We start from the raw sequence: 21,406 nt of genomic DNA, 5'->3' as shown, positions 1-21,406 counted from the left end.
AGAACAGAGGCAGAAGGAACACCCATTCAGAGCCTGCCCCACATGTGGCCCATACATATACAGCCACCCAATTAGACAAAATGGATGAAGCAATGAAGTGCAGGCCTACAGGAACCGGATGTAGATCGCTCCTGAGAGACACAGCCAGAATACAGCAAATACAGAGGCGAATGCCAGCAGCAAACCACTGAACTGAGAACAGAACCCCCGTTGAAGGAATCAGAGAAAGGACTGGAAGAACTTGAAGGGGCTCGAGACCCCATATGAACAACATTGCCAACCAACCAGAGCTTCCAGGGACTAAGCCACTACCCACAGACTATATGTACATGGAGTGACCCTGGGCTCCAACTGCAGCAATGAATAGCCTAGTAAGAGCACCCGTGGAAGGGGAAGCCCTTGGTCCTGCCAAGACTGAACCCCCAGTGAACGTGATTGTTGGGGGAGGGCGGTAATGGGGGGAGGATGGGGAGGGGAACACCCATATCGAAGGGGAAGGGGAGGAGTTAGGGGGATGTTGGCCCGGAAACCAGGAAGGGGAATAACAATCGAAATGTAAATAAGAAATACTCAAGTTAATAAAGATAAAAAAATAAATAAAAGGGGAGCACGAATACCATTGGCAGGGACTAGGGAGGCAAAGTTTAGAACAGAGGCAGAAGGAACACCCATTCAGAGCCTGCCCCACATGTGGCCCATACATATACAGCCACCAAACTAGATAAGATGGCTGAAGCAAAGAGGTACAGGGTGCCTGGAACCGGATGTATATCTTTCCTGAGAGACTCCGCTGGAATATGGCAAATATATAGGCAAATTCCAGCAACAAACCACTGAAGTGAGTACTGGACCCCCTTCGAAGGAATCAGAGAAAGGACTGAAAGAGCTGAAAGGTCTTGAGACCCCATATGAACATCAATGCCAACCAACCAGAGCTTCTAGGGACTAAGCCACTACCCACAGACTATATGTACATGGACTGACCCTGGGCTCCATCTGCAGCAATGAATATCCTAGTAAGAGCACCCGTGGAAGGGGAAGCCCTTGGTCCTGCCACAGCTGGACCCCCATTGAATGGGACTATTGCGGGGAGGGCGGTAATGGGAAGAGGAATGGGAGGGGAATACCCATATAGAAGGAGAGGGGGATGTTGGCCTGGAAACCGGGAAAATGAATAACATTTAAAATGTAAATAAGAAATATCCAATTTAATAAAGATGGAAAAAATAAAAGATAACTGTTCTGTCAAAGGGAGGGAATGGGCATGATGGATAAACCTATTTCATCCTGTCCTTTTGTAGGCTAAGTGCCTCCCCCTAGCTACTCTTCTCTTAAGTTTCAAAATATTCTTGCTGGCTTGGAGTAAGAAAAAAAAGATACCTGCAGTAGCATGGGCTGGCATCCCAGGGAGAGCCTTGGGCCAGATTTAATGATTCAGTCTCTGCAAACTCAGTAGAGTCTCAGTATGCAAGACCAGCTGCATTTAGCACCTTCAAGGTACAGCCCTGTTTGCCTGGGAACTGTTGAGCTTCACATGGGCATTCCAACCCATATCTACCAAGCTTATTTCCATGGAATTGCTTAAAATATTGTGGTATACTCATCTTTTACTGTAATTCTGATTCCTGCTGTAAAATATCATCCCTGGTGCGACCATTGATTTTCTTTAGTCTCTCTTATGAAAAGAAAAAGCCTGAAACCCTTAGATTCTTTGCTTTTGATTTCTATTATTTCGTCATGCTATTAGAAAAGTGGTGGCAGTAGGCGTTTTGCTCACATATTGACCAATTAGTATCCCATCCTCTGCATTATACTAATTCCCTAAAATAATCATGCTGTTAGCATACAGTCAACAAAATTAAAGAACGTTTTCTAGAAAGGGGGTGAGCATGAGCACCTCATTTCTCTTGCCCTCTTTTCTCTGTAGAAAATAGAATCAACATATGCAGTCAACTTGCAAAGCCAAGGCTGAATCTGATAACTCAAGTCTATATTCATGTTACTGTCCCTTGTATGTCCTATCTGAGTATGCAGAATAAACTAGAAAGGGCATTTTAAAAATCCCTTTAGGACTACTTTAAAGAAAATCCATCAGCTCCATCACTAGGAAGAAAAGCACGTTTTATTTTTCTAAGTAGGTACCAGACTATATAATCTCCAACTCTTCTTTGAACACCAGAAATAGAACAGGCTAAGTCAAGATGAGCAGATGTCTTATTCTAGTCCGGAGCAAGACATCAAAGGTCTGACAAACAGTCCCTGAACATGGTGACCAACATCTCAATCTGTGGCATCCTTCCTTTATCAGAGATTACAGGGTGCAGGTGCCCTTCATTGCTGGTAATGTATGTTCTCCAAAAATCTATTTTTAAATCAAAATTTGCAATTAAACTGCTATGAAAATGTGGTGCTTATTATTGATGAGTCACTTGATAGGATCTCTTCTTAAATCAATAAATTATCTGTTCAATTGTAAAATCAAAAAAAATACGTGTTTTTATCAAGTCCACCCTCATTACCTCCTTTCCAACTCTTTCGGTATCCCCCCACCATATGCACTTTTTTCTTAATCTTCTCAGTCAAGTTAGTGTTGCCAGTATGTGCATGGGTGTAAAGCCATTCATTGGCACATCGACTTCCTATCACTGGCTACATATCTGAAGAAAAATGACCCTTCCCCAGAAGCCATCAGTGGCAATATCTCCTTAGCTATGTGTAACTTTTAATGAGTTCTTGCCCCATTCATGCTAGAATTTTGGCCGGCATGATTCTGTGCAGGTCTAATTGAACTAGTTTAAAACCTGTAATGTCCTCATAACTGTTCCAATACTGTCTCACGAACTATCTTGCTTGTGTACAAGAACAGTGAGTCATTGGACTGTTGTTTAGTTTGTGAAAGTGCCTTCTTCTTAAGGATTTAGCTACCATCTCCACGTCATGCTGCACACACACAGTCCATGTGAGGACGATTACTTACTATATATACTAACATTAAGAACCTTTTCTCTTCTCTGCTCTTCTTTCTTTTCCCCTTTGCTCCCTTCCTCTTATTCCCTTCCCCTTCCATTCCCTTTTCAGTAAGAATAAGCTGGGACATCCTAATTTTCTTGATGCTCTTTGATGCATCCTAAATAACACTCACAAGGAGGTCAACCCCCTGCTTGTCTAATAGCGTCATCTGTCTGCTGTCTCAGAGCTTTGAATTACAGCCCGCATGACCGTGATGCAAGTTGTAGCGTCACTGCCAGTGACATGTGCAACAGGAGAGTGGGTACCTGGAGCTCCAGTGCATTGTTCACAAGCAATGATGTATTGTTAATTTTCAAGGAAAATGAACAAGGTCTCAAAATAGCACTTGCAGAGCATAATATATTGCTTCATGAGCAATAAATACCAAGCAGGAGATAAAACCTTGAGCCTTAGGCTTAATGCAATCCAAAAACATGATTTATTCTGCTGTTTCCTTTCCATTAACCAAAGAACAGAAAGCACAATGTTATTCAATGCTGGGACACACAATCCTATCTGTATGCCATAATTTATCAAAGAAAATATTTTTCCATGCGTGTTATGTACAGAATACTATGCCATGTGCCAAAATGTTTTTTCCTGTGTTCAACACAAACATTTTCTAAAATTTTCTCACTTCCTTTCATCATACTTGAGTTCTTAGTACTATTGCCAGTACCACTCTCTAAACAGCAACCTATCAGCCTTCTGTAGTGTGTGTCTTCCCGCCATGGCAAAAATGATTTCTTTGATGTATAGCATAGAAAAAGTAGACAATGATATTAAATAGATTCCTGGGAGTCCAACCAGATTAGTCTTAGTATTTACTGCATAGTAGCATGAGGCAATGGGCCAAGAACTGTAAACATGAGATTGGCTGTGCAACTGATAGATGACTCAGGGTTATGAAGAAACCAAGAGTACGAGCCACTCTTAATTAAGAATCCACAAAATTGTGAACTATGGAGATGGCTCAGTGGATACAAGCACTAGCTTCAAAAGCAAGCATGGTGACACAAGTTCAATGGTGATCCAAATGCAATCTCTGGGACTCACCCAAAGGTGCTAAATGTGCTGGCATAGGTCTAAGTCTGGCACATCTACCACAAAATGTCAGAGAGACAGATAAATACCCCAGCAGCTCATGCGCCACAACGGAAATAAGATCCTGCTTGGTCAAGTTGTGGTCTCCACACATGAAGGATAGCATACTTGCATGTGCCCATGCTCGCGCGTGCACACAAACACACACACACACACACACACACACACACACACGCACACACACACACACAAATAAATGTTTTTTGAGGAGCACACAAAATTTCTGCCATGGAGAAAAGCCTCTCAGTCTTACCACAGGAGACATTTGGAGCTAGATAATTCTTCATTCCAGAGGAATTCCCTGTAGGACAGAAGATGATTACCAGCTTCTTTGGCCTTAACCTATCCACTAGACAGATTTCATCAGTAACTCCCTATTGCCAAGTGGTACAAAAAGAAATGTCTCCAGACTGTCAAATTTCCATTGAGGAGAATTTTAGATCCAAATGAGAACCAGTAGAATAGAAAACATGGGGAATACCCTTATGTCCAAGTTCAAATCTTGTCTAACTTTTTTGACTGTGCTTTAGTATAGCATAATAGGTAAAAGCAGAAATTGTAGAGACAGATTTTATAAATTTGTATTCCGGCTCCACTGTCTGGCCTCTATTCTTATTAATTCATCAATACAATGAGATAATGAGAAGAATTTATTTCATGAAGTTGTTTTGGGTTTTAAATTTATATACATAAAATGCCAGAACATGCCTGGCACATAGTAAGTATGATGAAGTTATTAGTCCTAGTATGGTTTCTGTTATATTATTCAATATTTTATTAGTACTGGTAGGATCCAGAGAGCTGGGGTCTATTATCTTCCTTCTACAGAAATGATACAGAGCTAAGTCCACAATCCAGGACCACACAGTATAAAGAGAGCTTGAATGGCTTTAAATCTATTAAATCTAGCAGGTAATCACCACATTGTACATTTACAGAGTTCTCTTATTTAAAAGTAGATTTATTGCTAGAAGTAACAGAAGTCAATGGGGTTTTTGTCTCCTGGCCAATGTCCACAAATCATCCTCTAACCTCCATGCATGGCACATGCTTACCCATACACAAACAAAAAATAAATAAGTGCTATTATTTAAAAAAAAAAAAAGAAGCGGAGAACAGCAAATTTCCAAGAAAGTTCTTATCTTAATAAAAGGATATAGTTGGAGAGATGGCGCCAACATATTTTACATATTTCAAAGTGAAAAAAGAGATACATTTATGAACTTCAGTATGATAGAATTGTAATCTTCATTTTCAAATAGCTTTTGCAGAATTGGATAATCAGTGGTTCATAAACAGGCACTGACTTGGTAGTTATGGAGTGACATCAAGTTAAAGTGGATAATCACTTCCAAAACTTTTATTCCTTTGATGTTTATGCACTTATTCCAAAATGCCTTATGCTCAATTCAGTTACTTTGAAGGCACTTATGGACATCTACTCTATAACTTCTGATCTCCTAAGGAGTTGTCACACAGCAAAGTAGGAGAACTAGGGAAGGTATTTTGAAGAGCATTTTGTATCACTGGCACTTACTTTGTGAGTATTCCTTTCTTTTTAAAAAAGGTTGTGTGTGTGTGTGTATGTGTGTGTGTATGTATGTACATGTATTTATGTGCATATATGTCTGTAAGTGGGTGGGGCACACATGCATAGAATTGAGAAGAGAGCCTGATGTACCCTCTTCTATTACTCTGCTGTGTGTCTTCCTCTATTACTCTCTGCTTATTGGTTTGAGGCAGGGTCTCTCCATAAGCCTGGAGGTTGTGTTTTTTTAGGTAGGCTGCAATCCTCAAACACCAGCGAGTCCCTCCTTTCTACTCACTTCAGAACTGGGTTATAGGCAGATACAGGATACTCACTTGCTATGTGGGAGCTTGGATCTGAACTTTGGTCCTCAGAATCGCACGCCAAGTACCCCTAACCACTTAGCCATCTTCACATCCCCTTCTGAGTACTCTTGGCTGCTTCTAGTACTTATAGGAGTCATAGAAAATTGAGTAATATCCTTCTCTGTGATGTGGAACTCATTTGCTAAGATACTAAAGAAATTGCTTGATATCCATATTTAGGCATGAAAGCAAGTTTGAATAAGCCTCAACTTTTCTACCACTTCGTGATAATTCTACAGATATATTTAGCATAGCACATCTTATTAATGTGAACCATTAACCTAGACATCTGTGAAACAAAGGATCACCTAAAAATTGTGTTTGAATGAAAACTTTTGTAATCTTGCTTATATAAATGATTGTGCTGATTCAAGAGCATGATTATAGGTATTAAGATCAGACCAAATTATTAGTTAGCTAGATCTGTCTCTGATTGTAATTGTAAATAAATTTGTAAATTGTAAATTGTAAATATATTTAGTTACTATTGAGAACTGACTTAGCAATAATGGTGTCTATATGTTAAAACAGTTTATTATTCTGAACATGGCTGTAGACTATCCATGAATGTCATTCCATGCATTGCCTATGTACCAAAGTCAGTACAATTTAATTTTTGTTAGATGTTTATCCAATTATACCTTGACTTGATACTTTTTACCACACATGGCATTAAAAATTGGAGTCATAAAAAGAATCCATAGCTGGGTGTGGTAGTACAAACCTTTAACCCAGCACTTACAAGGCAGAGACAGACAGAACTCTGTCAATTCCAAAGTGCTACATAGTGCTACAAGCTAGAAGATAGAAAATTAGCCAAGAGCTATAATTCAGGACCATCATTGATGAATATTCAGTTGTTCTTGGTTCCCACATTCCTCTAACCTCATCTACTACTCATTATCTGAAATAAAATCATAAATCTCCTTACTGACCCAATGAAATAATTCTTTTCCAGTGAAGGCTTCTCTGGCAACTCATCTCCTCCACCCTTCCTGTCCCCAAATCCATATACCCAAACCCATTCCTATAGCTTTAGGTAATCTTCTGGAGTCCCAGAACACTTTACTCTCAGTTTTATTGTCGTTCTTATTAAAATAATTAGTATTTGGTTCTCTGTGTATCTGTCCCTCCTGCTATATTACAAACTCTTTCAGAGCAGTCAACAAGTTTTCATCCCTGTTTCCTAATCACTAGCACAGAATCCACTGTATAGCATGACAGACTACAAAAAGGGGGGGGGGTGGTTTGAGGAGTCAGATTCTGATAATAAGTATATAAAAATCGCATAAGATAAAAGTAATGAGAGCATATAGGAAAAAATAATTAATTCCAGTGAAGTGGCTTCACAGGTAAATTCATATTTGAGATTACGTTTGGAAAATGAGGAGAACTTGACAAGTAGAGATAGGAGGTAGAAGAAGCTAGGGAGATGAGAAGAACACTTAAAACAGACTTGGGAATTTAGGAATGACAGTCATTGTGGTAAAATAACACTCCTAGTTACACAGGGTCTCTAGCTGTTCTTATAAACAATCATTAACAGAATGTTTGCTAACGAACATTTTAAGACACTTTAATTAATAGACATTTTGGAAAGAAGAGTACTGTATTGTCCTTTATAACTGACAATTTAGTCCTTATCCTTCTCACCTCTGACTCCCAAATTTGTCCAGAGTTTGGAGAGGTTGGTATGTTAGAAATTACAATATTTGATTTTAAAATTCCATGTTGAGAAGAGTTCCCAGGTTGTTTGGTTGATTGATTTCTTTTTCACAAGCATATATAGCTATGCTGGGAATAAACGAAAGACCCAGAAGAAAAGCATTTTGACATTGTGACATCATTCCTATGGAACTACTTGTGTTCCCTGGGAGACATTCTGCAGTCTCCAATGAGAGATCCCCCAAATGCTTTCTACCTGGAAATTGGAAATTGGATATCCAGATAGACCTGATTATGGCCTCTGTAACTTTGTATTTGAGGAATTTTTTTTTGTTTTCTTCTTAGTATTTACAGGTGAACTCTGTTTAGCTTAAGCTATGCCTCCATGAGAGAGCTCTAAAAATGGATGTGAGGACTAGAGTTTCTACAAGTGGGGCAGTTCAGCAGCTTAGAGTGTAGTGTGGATCGCTTATGGCTCCCCCCTCTCTTCCCCTTGCCTTCCTCTATATCTATGGGTGTGAGCATGGTTGGAGGATTCAACACAGAAAAATGACAAAAAGTAGAATTTCAAAACTAGTATCTTTGGACATTTGTTTGTTCTCACCCAGACTAAAATAGCACAAGTATAAATAACACAGCCAAGGACCATCCCCGATGTTGCCAGCTTGGAAGGACATGATGGACATTAACAAGCTACTCTTAGAACAGAGTTGCCTTCAGGGGTCTAATTGGCAGCTGTTCATATTGGGAGGTAGTGGGAAGGCTACGTGTTTTTCTTTTACCCAGAGGCTATCAGCTATCAAGGAGAAATGTCCTAAATTAAAACCCTTGTGTGCTCAGATGACTCATTGATTAAATCTCACCTAACTCCTCAGTGGCACTTGCCCTTGCATATATGACCCACTTCATAGTCTTTGCTTATGTCATCTTTTTCAGGGAGCCCCTTTCTTTTCTTTACTAGCTAACACCCACCTATCACTCAAAATATAGTCCACACAATTCTACCCTACTCTTTCAACATCTGTTCTCTGTAAAGTAATTTCTACCTACTCAGGCCACAGAATCTCTTTATTCCTTGAACTTCAATAATCTCGTCTGTATTACTCATGTATTTCATTGGCTCTTAATTACTTTATTAAGGGCAGTAAAGAGTAAAGCGTGGTTACTAAAATGTATGTATTCTGTACAACCAGGGGTAATAGAGGTAACATTTTGAAATCTCTCATTTGTTGAATGAAGATATAAATCCTCCTCATCACATAGATTTGTCCTGAAAGTTAAATGACAATAACGCATGCCAGCTGCTTTAATTGACATATGGTCCACACACAATAATGAGTGATGGTGGTAGGGTGAGACAGTCCTGGTACTAACAGTAACTATCACCATCATCTATCTCCTCAACTGGATTGCGCTGTCTTTGGGGATGGGAACAATGTCTGCTCTTCCATCCGTTTCCCCTAACCCCCAGAATATTTTATTAGCTGAAGACCTGCTCAGCTCTGTCAACCATAATGCTGCTAGGACCTAAAATTTTGCCAGGAGTATATTTTTCACATTTTATTACCAACTACAGAAGCCCTTAGGTAATTTTTTTCTCTTGGTTTGCATCCCTGAACAGTTTGGATGAAGTCTGCTAAAGTAATAATAGGCTAGTAGACAAACAAGAATAAGAAACTTCTTAATTATTCCAAATTCCTTTGATGTCTACATTTAGGATGGGTAAAAAGGGGAGACAGTGGAAAGACACTAAAATGCCATCAGATAAAATGCTTTCAAATTTCATGACTTCCTGCCACTTTAAAGCTATATTATTTCAATCATTGCAAGAGAACTAGCACCACTTGTCCACTGACCATTTTTCAAAAATATTTGCCAGAATTTACTCTTAAGAACTAAAGAACATAGTGGAACCTCAACACAACAAATCATTTGGTCTGTCTTTTCATTTCAGCTGATAATACTAGAACTCTGAATGTAGATTCTGCTGCAATGACGCTACCTGTATCTGATCCAACTGCATGGGCCACAGCAATGAATAATCTTGGAATGGCGCCTCTGGGAATTGCTGGACAACCAATTTTACCTGGTGTGTTATTTTTAATTACTTTACAAGTACTTTTTATTGACCATGTAGTACTAAGTATAACAATATGATACAACTTATTTTGAAGTTGACATTTTCTAGGTTCTGCCTAGAGTGAACAATCTCATGAGTTTATTAACTGGATGGCCAGTGGTTACTAGTGCACTAGTGGTGGCACCTTAGGCAATCTAAGAGTACACCTGATGCAGGATGGGGTCACTGAACATGTATTGGAATAAAAGGCAACAGGGTTTTGACAAGTAATAACCAAGCTTGTCTACTTTTATAAACTTCTTAGAGCAGACAAATAAACATGCATGTGGAAAGAGAACTTATTTAAACATATTTTAAATCCTAGATTACTAAAGAGGAAGAAGGAAGGTGGCAGGTGCATCCAAGATCATTTTGACACTGAATGACACTGTTTACATATTGTACATACACATACACACTAATGGACGTGGTGGGCCTAATGCCATCTCCACTAAGTTTGAAGTCAAGGACCAGCAAAATAGCTCAGAAGGTGAAATGCATTTTACCCCAAAGAGTGAGCTTGAGCTTGATTCCCAGAACCCACCTGATAGAGAGACTCAAATCCTGCAAGTTGTCCTCTTTACTTCTACATGTGCACCATAGCATGAGTGTAGTACGTGAGACTCTGTGTGTGTGTGTGTGTGTGTGTGTGTGTGTTAAATGTTTATTTAAACAATGAAATCAGGAGAAAAACATCACAGTATAAAATGGGGTTTGTAGAGATACAACACAGCTTCCTGGCTAGTAAGAGCTAATTAATGCCATCTCAGGGAGCCTGGGGTGGCTTTTTAAATAGTCTAAACATTAATCTCCTTAGATTTATTTAATTGTGGCCCTACACAAATGCACATCAGGCCCTAATCAAGCTAGACGCTTGCTGCTCAAAGTATGTTCTTGTATAATCCTGGAATTGTTTTGATTCCTAAAATATAAGGCCCCATCCCAGACTTACTGAAACAGAAACTTCATTTTACAAGACACTCAAATAATTCCTTGGCATTGTCCTATCAATATGTGCCCTTTTCTTTATATAATTAGTTCCTTCTTCTCTTTCACAATTCCAGCCTGAATTTTAAATCTTTATGGATTATAATGGAATTGATAACAATATTAACAATCACTTAAGAGAGCTGCTATTATGTTAAATACTGGGAAACAACTACAAAAGAGATCAATCAAAAAATAAATGAAAAATGAATGGGTGCCAATCCAGAAAATTTATCAATACCTTATAAATTTCATAGTGCCAGGAGGTTCTGTTTATGCTATCACTGAAAAAAATTAATAATCTTTCCCCAGTGTGAACCCTACAAACTATTATAATGATTGACCTGACTTAGCAAGATGTGTCTACTGGTACAGTAGTTATATTGTAGGAGTAACCGACCACATTCTGATTGGATTTAAGCCTATTCTGTAAGATTTGGCTTGGCTAGGTCATAGACACTAAGGGAAAACATAACTTGTGGCACACATGAACTTATTAAAGCTCTGAGTATATACCCAAGACGTGCATAAGATCAGTTATGCCAAAATCCCAACGTGGATTGAATTGAAAGATGTCTGATGGTAGCAAAGCATACCACTAGATATGTCTGTGGTAATTTACACACACACAATGACTGACATAGGAGGGCAACAGAGGAGGAAAGACCCATGATGAATATAAACAATACCATCACCAGGTAAAATAAAAGTAGAAAAATAAAAACAAACAGGTGCAAATTCCCTTTGCTGAAGTCACTGTATCTCATACTGTTGCTTAAGCACACCAGAGTCCCACTGCTTTAGACTTTTAATGTGGGCTCTTACCACATCTTCTCTAGGAAGCTTCTAGTTCTCTTCTGTCTTAGGCTTGGACTGTATCATTGATTCTCCCCCCTAGTCTTGCAGCTTACAGCTTAAGAAAAGATATGATCATGACGGGGAATGCATAGTGGAAGCAGATGGAGTTGTTGGTCACATTATGTCTGCAGACAGTCCTAAAGGTTTCAGACATTTCTAACGTAGTGTCACCAACTGGACCTATGACAAGCCCTTCAGATTCACACAACAAGCATTATACTCCAGTGAATGCTGCCTACCTTACTGCTTGTCAAGGTCTAGGGGACAGGGTATCTGCCATCTTGGTGCAGTTTTAGAGTAACTTTTATGATTGTTGCCCAATTGTCTAGAAAGAGGGCCAACGTGAGGGGAAAGAGATAGGAAATGTGGTGAAGTGTATATATAAATCACACTACCTATATACATGTATGGAAATGTCATGATGAAAACCATTATTTTGTGCAATTATTATATGCTAATTAAAAATGACCCTCAGGGAGCTATTCTCCAAACTACCTTTATTGATATCAGGCTTAGCAATTTAGCCACTTTTTTGTGGCTCTCAGGCAGTTTTCTGCTGAGCCAGTAGACTGCTCTTTGGCTTGCCTGATATGGCCTCCCTATGGCAATAGAATACGCTTTGCATAGATGAGAAACAAATGATACCTAAGGTTTTTTGGCCTTCCCCCAAGAGTTTGAATCTCCACTGTTAGGGATGGTATTGATAAACACATACTTGTCATTTAAAACAATGACCGGCATAATTAAAAGCTTCAAGTGGGAATCAGAAATGAGCCATCTCATGTTTAGAGTGGAGCTGCCTTTGATCTACCATGCTGTTTTGTGAAACTCCTATTCAATAAAATTCATTAGCAATGATGACAGGACAGGATCTTACACCAATTCTCTGCAAGAGTGTTTTGCCAAAGCATTCCTAAAAGACTGTACATTGTTACATGAAAGGGGTCAACCAAAAATGCCATAACTTCTTGTTAAAGGACGGTGTTCTAGTCCAGTCATCCCAGTCCAGTCATCCCAGATAAAACCAAGAACGAACCAACAGAGAATTATTCATTGAATATTATTTGCCCATCTGGTATTTTCATCCTAAGCCAAATGACCTTAGCAGCTTCATAGTAAACTATGAACCATGAATGTAGAAGAATCTCTCATTATGATATCTCCAGTATAAGGACACAGTAGGAATAAGAATGGAAAATGTGGATTCATGGATCTTATTCCCAGAGCAAGATCAAGCCCCACCATGGGTATTGTCATTCTAGAAATAACAGTTCTCCTTGAACTTGTTGGGTTAACTATTGCAGAAGCAGAATGTGTTTACATATCTCATGACCAGCCCCTTTTCTGTCAGACACCTAAGGAAGTGTGGACTTAGGTTTGTATTACTTTTTATATCTTCCACAGGTACAAGATTCTTTCAGTGACAAATAGGGTGAGATCCTGAGAAAGACTAGTATGTATCATCATGGTGGACACTTGACCAATAGCCAGTGATGTGTATAACAGGATACCAAGTAGAATTAATATTTCTCTAAAGCAAACTGAGAATGTTTCCAGTAATACTAATCCTAACATACCATATATCTACATCTGGATATGTGTTACTAATCTCTGAGAGGCCATAAGTGTTCCACACTTATACAGAAGCTAGAAGGGTGATTAGGGAAATGCAAGTTGTCATTATTTGGGGTGGGCATGACTGAGGTTATATACAATATAATGGAAAATGTTTAAAATTGCCTATTTAGAAAGGTACCCAACTATAAGGAAATGTAGAAGCTGTATGATCCGAGTTCTACCATGCCTTTCCCAGATACAAGCTCATCCTGATTGACTTGGAAGCTGGTAGCATGACGATTAACTAGAGTGTAGGGGTAAAAGAAGCAGTGAGTGTCCCGGTAGAGACATACCTCCCAAGTACCATTCCATGGAAATGATACTTGGTCACTTAGCATAAGTGTGTGTTGATAAATGCTACACATTTTCGTATAGAAACGTTTTAAACTACTTAGAGCATTTAGAAAAATACCCAAAAATCAAGGACTTCAGAAACTTCAAAATAAAGATAGCATGGTCCTAATTCATTGAAATACACAAATATATAACCAGACATAAGAAAAACCTTACTTTAAAGGCTCCTTATTTTACAGTGTTATAACGGATTATCAGAGTGGTAATGTTTATTCATTCACTCATACAAGCAATATCCACTGACGCCTGCTGTATCCATGGCACTCTGAGGAGCCCTAGGGAGAAAGCAGGTAAACACAAAGATCCCTGCTCTGAAATTGGCTCCAATACTTTAACTGAATCACATTTTCTCCCTACTAAAATGTGTTTTCAGTTATAAGTTGCTTCTTGATTGACAACAGCTCAAAAGCTTCCTTTCCACTTTATTAGTTTCTTCTTTCATTTCAGCATTCCTTTATTAATTCAGATTCTGAGCTCAGTTAAAGTGGAGATCTAAAAGGCTCAATACTTGCCTTGAGCTCAGACTCCATTGGTAGGAGCAATGAAATAAATACCACTGTAGAAAGATTCAGAATAAAAGCTTGTACAGAAGTGTTATTTTTAACTGCTAGATAAACAGTGTTGATCAGAGAAGGGTCACAGAAGAGGAGACATTTGCATCAGAGATAACTAGGGGCACATTGGGGATCAAGAACTAAAGAAGAGTCTGAACAGGGGAAACTGTCAATAATTGGAACGTAAGTAAGAGAAGATGATATTCAAACAGGGGTGAACTACTGAGTTCAACCAGATCACCATATTGCACAAAGATGTTGACGTAGTTTATTAAAAAATGAATACAGTATAAGAGAAATGACTCTACTACACATAAAATGAATGATCACCTGGGATGATGTAATAAGAATTGAAGGAGAAGACGATGTAAAAAGGAAAATTAGAAGTCATATATGTAAATCTTAGGATTGGAGCTAATCTCCAAAGTTCAGTGGGAAAAAAACTGACCTGATCAGTTATGAAGATAAAATACATAAATGTTCCAGTCCTTGAGGAAATGGAAACATGTATATATGTGTATCTGTACACATGTATGTCTTTGTAGTGTGTGAGAGTAAGGGTGCACATGTGTGGGAGTGCACATGCCTTTGTGCTGTACAGAGACCAGAGGAGAACATTGAGTATCTGCTCTATTGTTTTCTTCCTTACTCCCTTGAGAGGCCCTAGGATCTACCGATCTGCCTTGTCCCAGCCTACACTGGAATTAAAAATATACCACTGCAACATTCCCAGCATTTACATGGATGCGCTTTACCCAAATTCAGGTCCTCATACTTGCACAACAAGCTTCTTCACTCACGGAGCCATTTTCTATGCCCAAGAAGAACCATTTCATCATAGTATTCTGGGTTTGTAATATGTTTCTAAAAGAATTATTTTATGGAGAGTTTCATATGTCATGGTTCAAAGTAAATGAAATGCCTGAGTGCTCTCAGAGAACTGGTGTGTGGCCCAGGACTAGTGAATAATATTTTAACTAGTCTGCTGAAAAATATAAAAATGAAAAATATAAGGATTTTTTTGTGAAAATAAATTTGACTGAAAAAAAGTATTGATTCATTAAATATTGGGTTCTAAAATGTTCTGTTCCTTATGAACTACATTATTATACATTGCTTAGGTCCTCTATTATTTTTCCCACACATCTTTTCTTGGCAAATTCAAAGATTATATATATATATATATATATATATATATATATATATATATATATATATATTGAGAGAGAGAGAGAGAGAGAGAGAGAATGAGAGAAAGGGTTGTCTCTGAAAGCAAAAAATTTAGGAACTGGGGATCAAGTGGCAAATATTCTCATTAATTCTCCAAAGGTATTCACAACATCCCACTGACCTTCAAATTGATGGCTATTAGGCTCTCTCTGGTGTCATGGCTTCTTTGAGCAAAGAACTGCCAGCCAAGAAGACAGATACATTTTCCTCATTATCAACAGTAGCTGCTTCATACACTCTATGGACATGCTAAAGTAACTACATGGCAACCATAGATGCACATTGCTTAAAGCACAACTCTAGTCCAAAGAGGACTATCCCTATCATGACTGTTTTAAATCACGTACAGTAGACGTTTTACCAGAACAAGCCTTTGTGAAGTCTAGATAACTCTAAAGCAATTTCTGCCCAAGCCGGAAGAAACACACATCCTCTGGACACCCAGCAGAAAACCTGTGAGTGGTGCAAACACATTTATTAATTTGCTTGAAGGACTCCTGTGGTTGGGATAAGCATGGTTCCACATTCGACTGAGTGCTAGTCTCACTAGTGGTCCACACAGAGCCTTTCATTTGCATGAAAGTGTACCTTGATTAGTGCAAACTCCCTTGATAAATCCCCTTTCCAGTTAGATAAATGGATTTTTTGACTCACTCTTACAGTAAGTCTGCAGACACCACTCTATACTGCTCCCTGGTGTTGCAAGATTCTCTCTAATAAAGGCTTCCCTTGAGTAGTGCTTTAAGCAAACTGCTTATTATAAACAGAGAGGAGAGAATAGGACAGCAGTAGCACCAATAACAGCAACAAGAGAACAACTGAAGACTTCTAAAGAGAGGTGAGAACAGAAATACTAACGAACAAAACCATTAAAGACAACCCAAAGATGAGAACCTGAAGGCCCTGTTCACTAAAAGAGTGCCAGGGAGTGACCAATCTAAGGGATAGGAGCCTTGACTACCCTAAACCCAAAAAATTTGTGCATGCCACTCTCAAAGCCTGAAAATGCCAACTCTCTGGACCAGAGAGTTATAAAAATTGTCACAATCGAGCTGTGGGTCCCAGCATGGGAAACCTGTCTGAGAGCTTTAAAACAAAAAGGTACAGCTTGCTTTTGCTATCTTGTCACCTGCACCTGCTGCTGTTAACCAGTAATTACAATAGCTGCCTTGACTGGGTCAAGAGAGCACCATTCAAGGGAAGCCTTTATTGGGGTGAACCTTAAAGCAGCAGGGCTCAGCATAGGATGGAGTCTTCAGGCTTACTGTAACTGGTAAGTAAGCCCAGAACAGCTAGCCCCCAACATGAATGAAAGAGTCACACACGTATAGTTTCTAAAGCCCGGACAGTGTGTCCTAATCTCAGGGTTTAGAGCTCTAAGACAGGGGCTTCAGCTCCAGTCCCTAGCCATTGGGTACTCAAGGGCCCAGAACTGCCAGCCAGAAAATTTTCACCTCACCTACCCAGAATTCTTACCTTGTCAGAACAAAGGACCCCAGCCAACTGACTGTTGAACGGTTGGATAATAGTGTGGATATGACTCTGTGTCCACTCTCAGTCATTGGCCCATATATGTACAGTGTGTCAGATGATTTTACCAAAATTGGGGAATGCAAGTTGCTAAGTAGCAGGAATGTTAAAGTTTACACTGAACAATTACTTGAAATCCTGTGGTAGATCTGAGCAGAAAGCTTGCCCAGCTAAGTCAGAATTGGCAGAATTCCCAATAGGGTGGGACTTTGACAATTACATGACTCAAAAGGAAGTATGCAAATGAATATTTTATGGCCTACCCAGCAGTGGCTGTGCCAAGAGTCAAAAAGGCTATAGGAAATGGGTGGCAAAAAAAAAAAAGAAATAATAAAAGCAAAACTGAATAGAGTAATTTTTGTCCAGTGAACTTTGGAGGAATACCTTGACCTTTTCCACACCCTTTCATGTGCATGATTTCTAATCTCTTTCAGGTATTTGAACTATGAATGGTAGGAGGCAGTAATCTATATGTTGGCAGAACTCCTCAATCCAGGCTAGGAGCCAGGAAAAGGGAAAGGATTTCTTTTGTGTTCTGCTCCCAGTGTGTTCTAAATTTCACTTTGATTTTTCACATTCTGTAATACTCATATGAAGGACCAGTACCTAATTGCTTTTCCCCATTGGCATTGGAAATTCAGCTCTACTTTATATCTTAATGGTTAAATGTAAACAAAAGAATAATTAATGGGATGGGAGCATTTGAAGATCACAAGCAACCTGCCCTCTAACAAGCCCTCTTGGGCAGTTTAGGCTATGGAACCCTTGACCTACTGAACTAAAGGGAGGTTATTTATTCTGTCTTTAACCATATGCCATGAATACATTTGCTTTTAAATGAATTTATAAAATATTAATGTAATCATACCAAACTGCAGAATGGTGAGTACATCTATCAGGAGTTATATTATCCTTTATAATGTGTGTCTCAATTTATTAGTAGACAATACAGAAAGGCAGGCATTTCCTTCTCGGTGGAAGCAGCAGAAATTGTTTAATGAAGTGATGTTTCTGTAATCTGTGGTAAGGTAGAGTTGTGAGTGACAGAGTTATATGAATAACAATGAGGAGGCAGGCAGAACAATAAGAGGAAGACAAACATTTCGATAGCAGGGGAAATAGATGGAATTGTTTAGGTGGCATACAATCTAATCTGATCTTTTCCTAAAGAAAATTAGCAGTTTGTAAATGGGGGAGATAATGTTAACAATTTCTCCAAAATCTTCTGCACAAGGCATCAAATTTTTCAAACACATAAATGGCACTCTGAGTCAGAGTGTTCTTATTCTGCTATCAAGACAGAGGGTCAGGGACCTTAAGTTCTCTGAGATGAAAAAGGAAACTAGACACCCTCCCTAGCAACTGTGTAGAGCCCAATGTAGAGAATTCTTGTCATAAATGTTGTGGACTGTATTGGTGAGTATCTGAAGTAGTAAGCTTATCAGTGTGTGTTTCATAAGTGACACAGAAGAAAGAATACTTATCTATGAGGACTATCATGCCAGAGGTCTTCAGACCTGTTTTGTTCTTTCATTGTTTCAGCTGAATTTCATTATGTGCCCCTGTTTACCAAAGGGGAACTAGAAATACAGAGATATAAGAAACTTTCCTCAAGGTTACATACTGTTGAGTACAAAAGAAGACATTCATGAGAGCCTCAGGAGAGAGGGTGTGTATAGGTGTACAGGCATGTTGAATGACATAACATGTGATAGCTGAAAGTAAGTGGTAATATAAAATAAAATAGCCCTTGGGAGATAGTTTTTCTTCCTAAACCTCTCTAGGGTGTCAGCACCTCAAGAACACAGACATTAGAAGAAGGAGATGGCCTAGCTTGCTTGGCTTGTCTCTGCAGAAGAGGGTGTCCATGGGCTATTGACTCGTCCATGTGCCCAGACACAGAGTTCCTTCAATACTTGGCATGCTAGTGCTAAAGGTCTGCTTCTTTTCAAACCAGAGAGTCTCTTGGTAGTTTATTTCTGCCTCCTCCAGCATCTAGAGAACCACCCAGGAACTTTGGGACCACCTTAAGGACATACTAAGAGACTTTATTCCACTGAGGTCTATGGCTATCATGATGAAGTCTTTGGGAGCAGGGCTCACCACTGCTAAGGCAACTGTTCCTTCTTCACCGGAACAACCTTTTACAATGCTTCCTCTGTCCACAGTCCTCTGTGTGTGTATCTGTAGTGAGATACGTATGGGAAATGGGAAGTCAAAGAAATTCAGCGAAGTCCCTTCTCTCAAAGAAACTGACATTTTCTTTTTTTACAGAAACAATTTAGACAATGAAATTAGGCCTGCTCTTAGCTTCAGTCAAATGAGGCCCTTGCTCTGAGCCTATGCACATCAGTGGGGGCACTGCAGGGTTAGAAGGCGTACCTTGAGATTTATCTAAGTCTCTCTCTCTAGTCCTGTACACAGGCCAGGCAGTCAGTGCCACGAGCTCAGGTAGCAAGTCCAGAGCAGGGTCTGCCTTTTCTACCCACCAGAAAAACATTTCTTGAAAATTGTACATCTCCTTTCCATGTCAAAGACTGATAAGAACTGACAGTGTTCTGAGTACACAGTCCTAATCTCACTCTAGGCCTCTATGGGCCCCAGTTTTTATTTCTGTGGCTTGGGTTATTCTCTAATCAACTGATGCCTCTAGGTGCTTTGGGGCCTATGCCTATGAGTCCTCCCAGAGTCTTGTTTCCAGGAGGAATGGTCCATGAAGTGAGTCACCCTATAGATTGAAGTGATACGGTTTCACAGTGTATCACATGAGATGCCATCAGAATGGTATTGATGCTGACTATGGGTGGGTCAATTTGTTTACATAGATAAACCCCACAAAAATTCTTTGGATACCCTCATACTTCCTAGAGTCACACTTCTGTGTGAAACAAAAAACAGTGCAAAGTAAAATAAAATTCAGTGGCAAAAAGTTTGGACAGATTTTAGACAGAATTAAGAATGCACCAGAACAATCTCTAAAGAACTCTGCATGTAAGGCTTAAGCCTTGAAGCACAGAGAGAATTCAGAGAGCCTCAGATGATTCCAGCCATGGAAAACAACATGTAAAAAGACACATAGATTAGTTATTTGTTGAACAACTTTATGCTCTGTGTTCTACTAAGCACATTTCATTCATCATCCTTCTCCTCCTGTAAGGTAGGAGATATAAACCACATCTTGCTACTGAGGAAATGGAAGTGCATCTTGCTAAGCAAATGACAGAAGCAGAACCTAAATCCCCAAAGTGTATACTGTTAATCACCGCACTGTAAGAGGATAGAAAAGGTGCCAGGGACAGCAAGAAGCCTTGCCTAAATGGAGCCCAGGATGTGTACCGGAAACAAATGAAGATGTGATCCTGACAAGGCACAGCGATGTTATAAAAGACCCGGAATATCAAACAGACATGTAAAGGCTAAGTAGACTGGGATCAAAGAAAATAATACCTACATCCTGAAAGAAAACAGCATAGCTATATGATAATTAAGACAGGATTGTAACTATGAAGAGGCGTTTGCTTGATTGCTTTGATTTGATGTTTATAATGTTTAACATTCTGCCTCCCTTTGACCTTGCCTGCTATCATTTATTGTCTTTGTTTTTGTACTTTTTCAGAATTTGATCCCGCCCTTGGAATGATGACTGGAATACCACCAATAACTCCAATGATGCCTGGTTTGGGAATAGTACCTCCACCAATTCCTCCAGATATGCCTGTAGTAAAGGAGATCATACACTGCAAAAGCTGCACGCTCTTCCCTCCCAACCCAAGTACAAGCCTGTTTTTGTTATTGTTGGTTGTTAGTTAAATTCTTTTCTTCAGATCCATATATTGAATTATTAGAAGCTATTCCTAGCCATGACCCAAGCCTCATTAATGTTCTCCCTAGAGTACTGAGAGTACTGTACAATCTATCTAGAAAGCAGCTGCTGCTGTGCCTAGATTAGAACGATTGGCTTTAAAAAATCCATCCGGGTATTTAGACCATAGATCAAAGGAACTTGCCTCATCAAGATAAATAGGAACGGTTCACATGTGTCTTTAGACAAATATTTCATCTTCTACCATAAATAGGAATCAGTTCATCATGAATCAGATGCTGCCAGGACCATTGTATTTAGTGTGACCTGCTCATAATTGAGGTGGCTTTACAGTCAGTCAGAGTTGCCTTGACAGGTCCTCTTGGTCACTTCTGCAAGTGAAAAATAGCTTGATGCCCTCTGAATTTTTTTAACTGAGTTGTTAACATCTTTTTAGACTAATAAGAAGCCTAGGAGGCCAGCATTTAAAAAGACTGAATTTAGAAAAGGGTATTTTGTTCCAAAAACAATTAGGGAATAAACAATAAGATAGCCTTTTCTAGCCTTTCATTAAAACTCCCATGGCCATTCCTGGATATTGGTTTTATTCATAGCTGGACAAACAGTGACATTAAAACCTGTATCTTACTCTTAGTTCTACTATCCCAATACATGCCATGTCTC

The 21,406-nt window shown here is 39.2% G+C and overlaps 1 protein-coding gene across 20 annotated transcripts in view; it reads left to right on the top strand.

Moving 5' to 3' along the window:
• Nucleotides 1–21,406, top strand: part of Enox2 (ecto-NOX disulfide-thiol exchanger 2) — a 322,087-nt gene that overhangs the window by 226,721 nt on the left and 73,960 nt on the right. For all 20 annotated transcript variants that reach the window (NM_001427048.1, XM_087599660.1, XM_087599655.1 and 17 more), the window contains 2 exons: nucleotides 9,626–9,760; nucleotides 20,537–20,692. In NM_001427048.1, the coding sequence (NP_001413977.1) occupies nucleotides 9,664–9,760; nucleotides 20,537–20,692 (253 nt within the window). In that variant the 5' untranslated portion in view covers nucleotides 9,626–9,663. The remainder of the gene's footprint in view (nucleotides 1–9,625; nucleotides 9,761–20,536; nucleotides 20,693–21,406) is intronic.

Source organism: Rattus norvegicus, chromosome X (genome assembly GCF_021556685.1).
Source record: "Rattus norvegicus strain SHRSP/BbbUtx chromosome X, alternate assembly SHRSP_T2T, whole genome shotgun sequence".
Lineage (NCBI taxonomy): Eukaryota > Metazoa > Chordata > Mammalia > Rodentia > Muridae > Rattus > Rattus norvegicus.
Note: the sequence above shows the minus strand (reverse complement) of the source record. Positions and strands in the feature narration are given on the sequence as shown.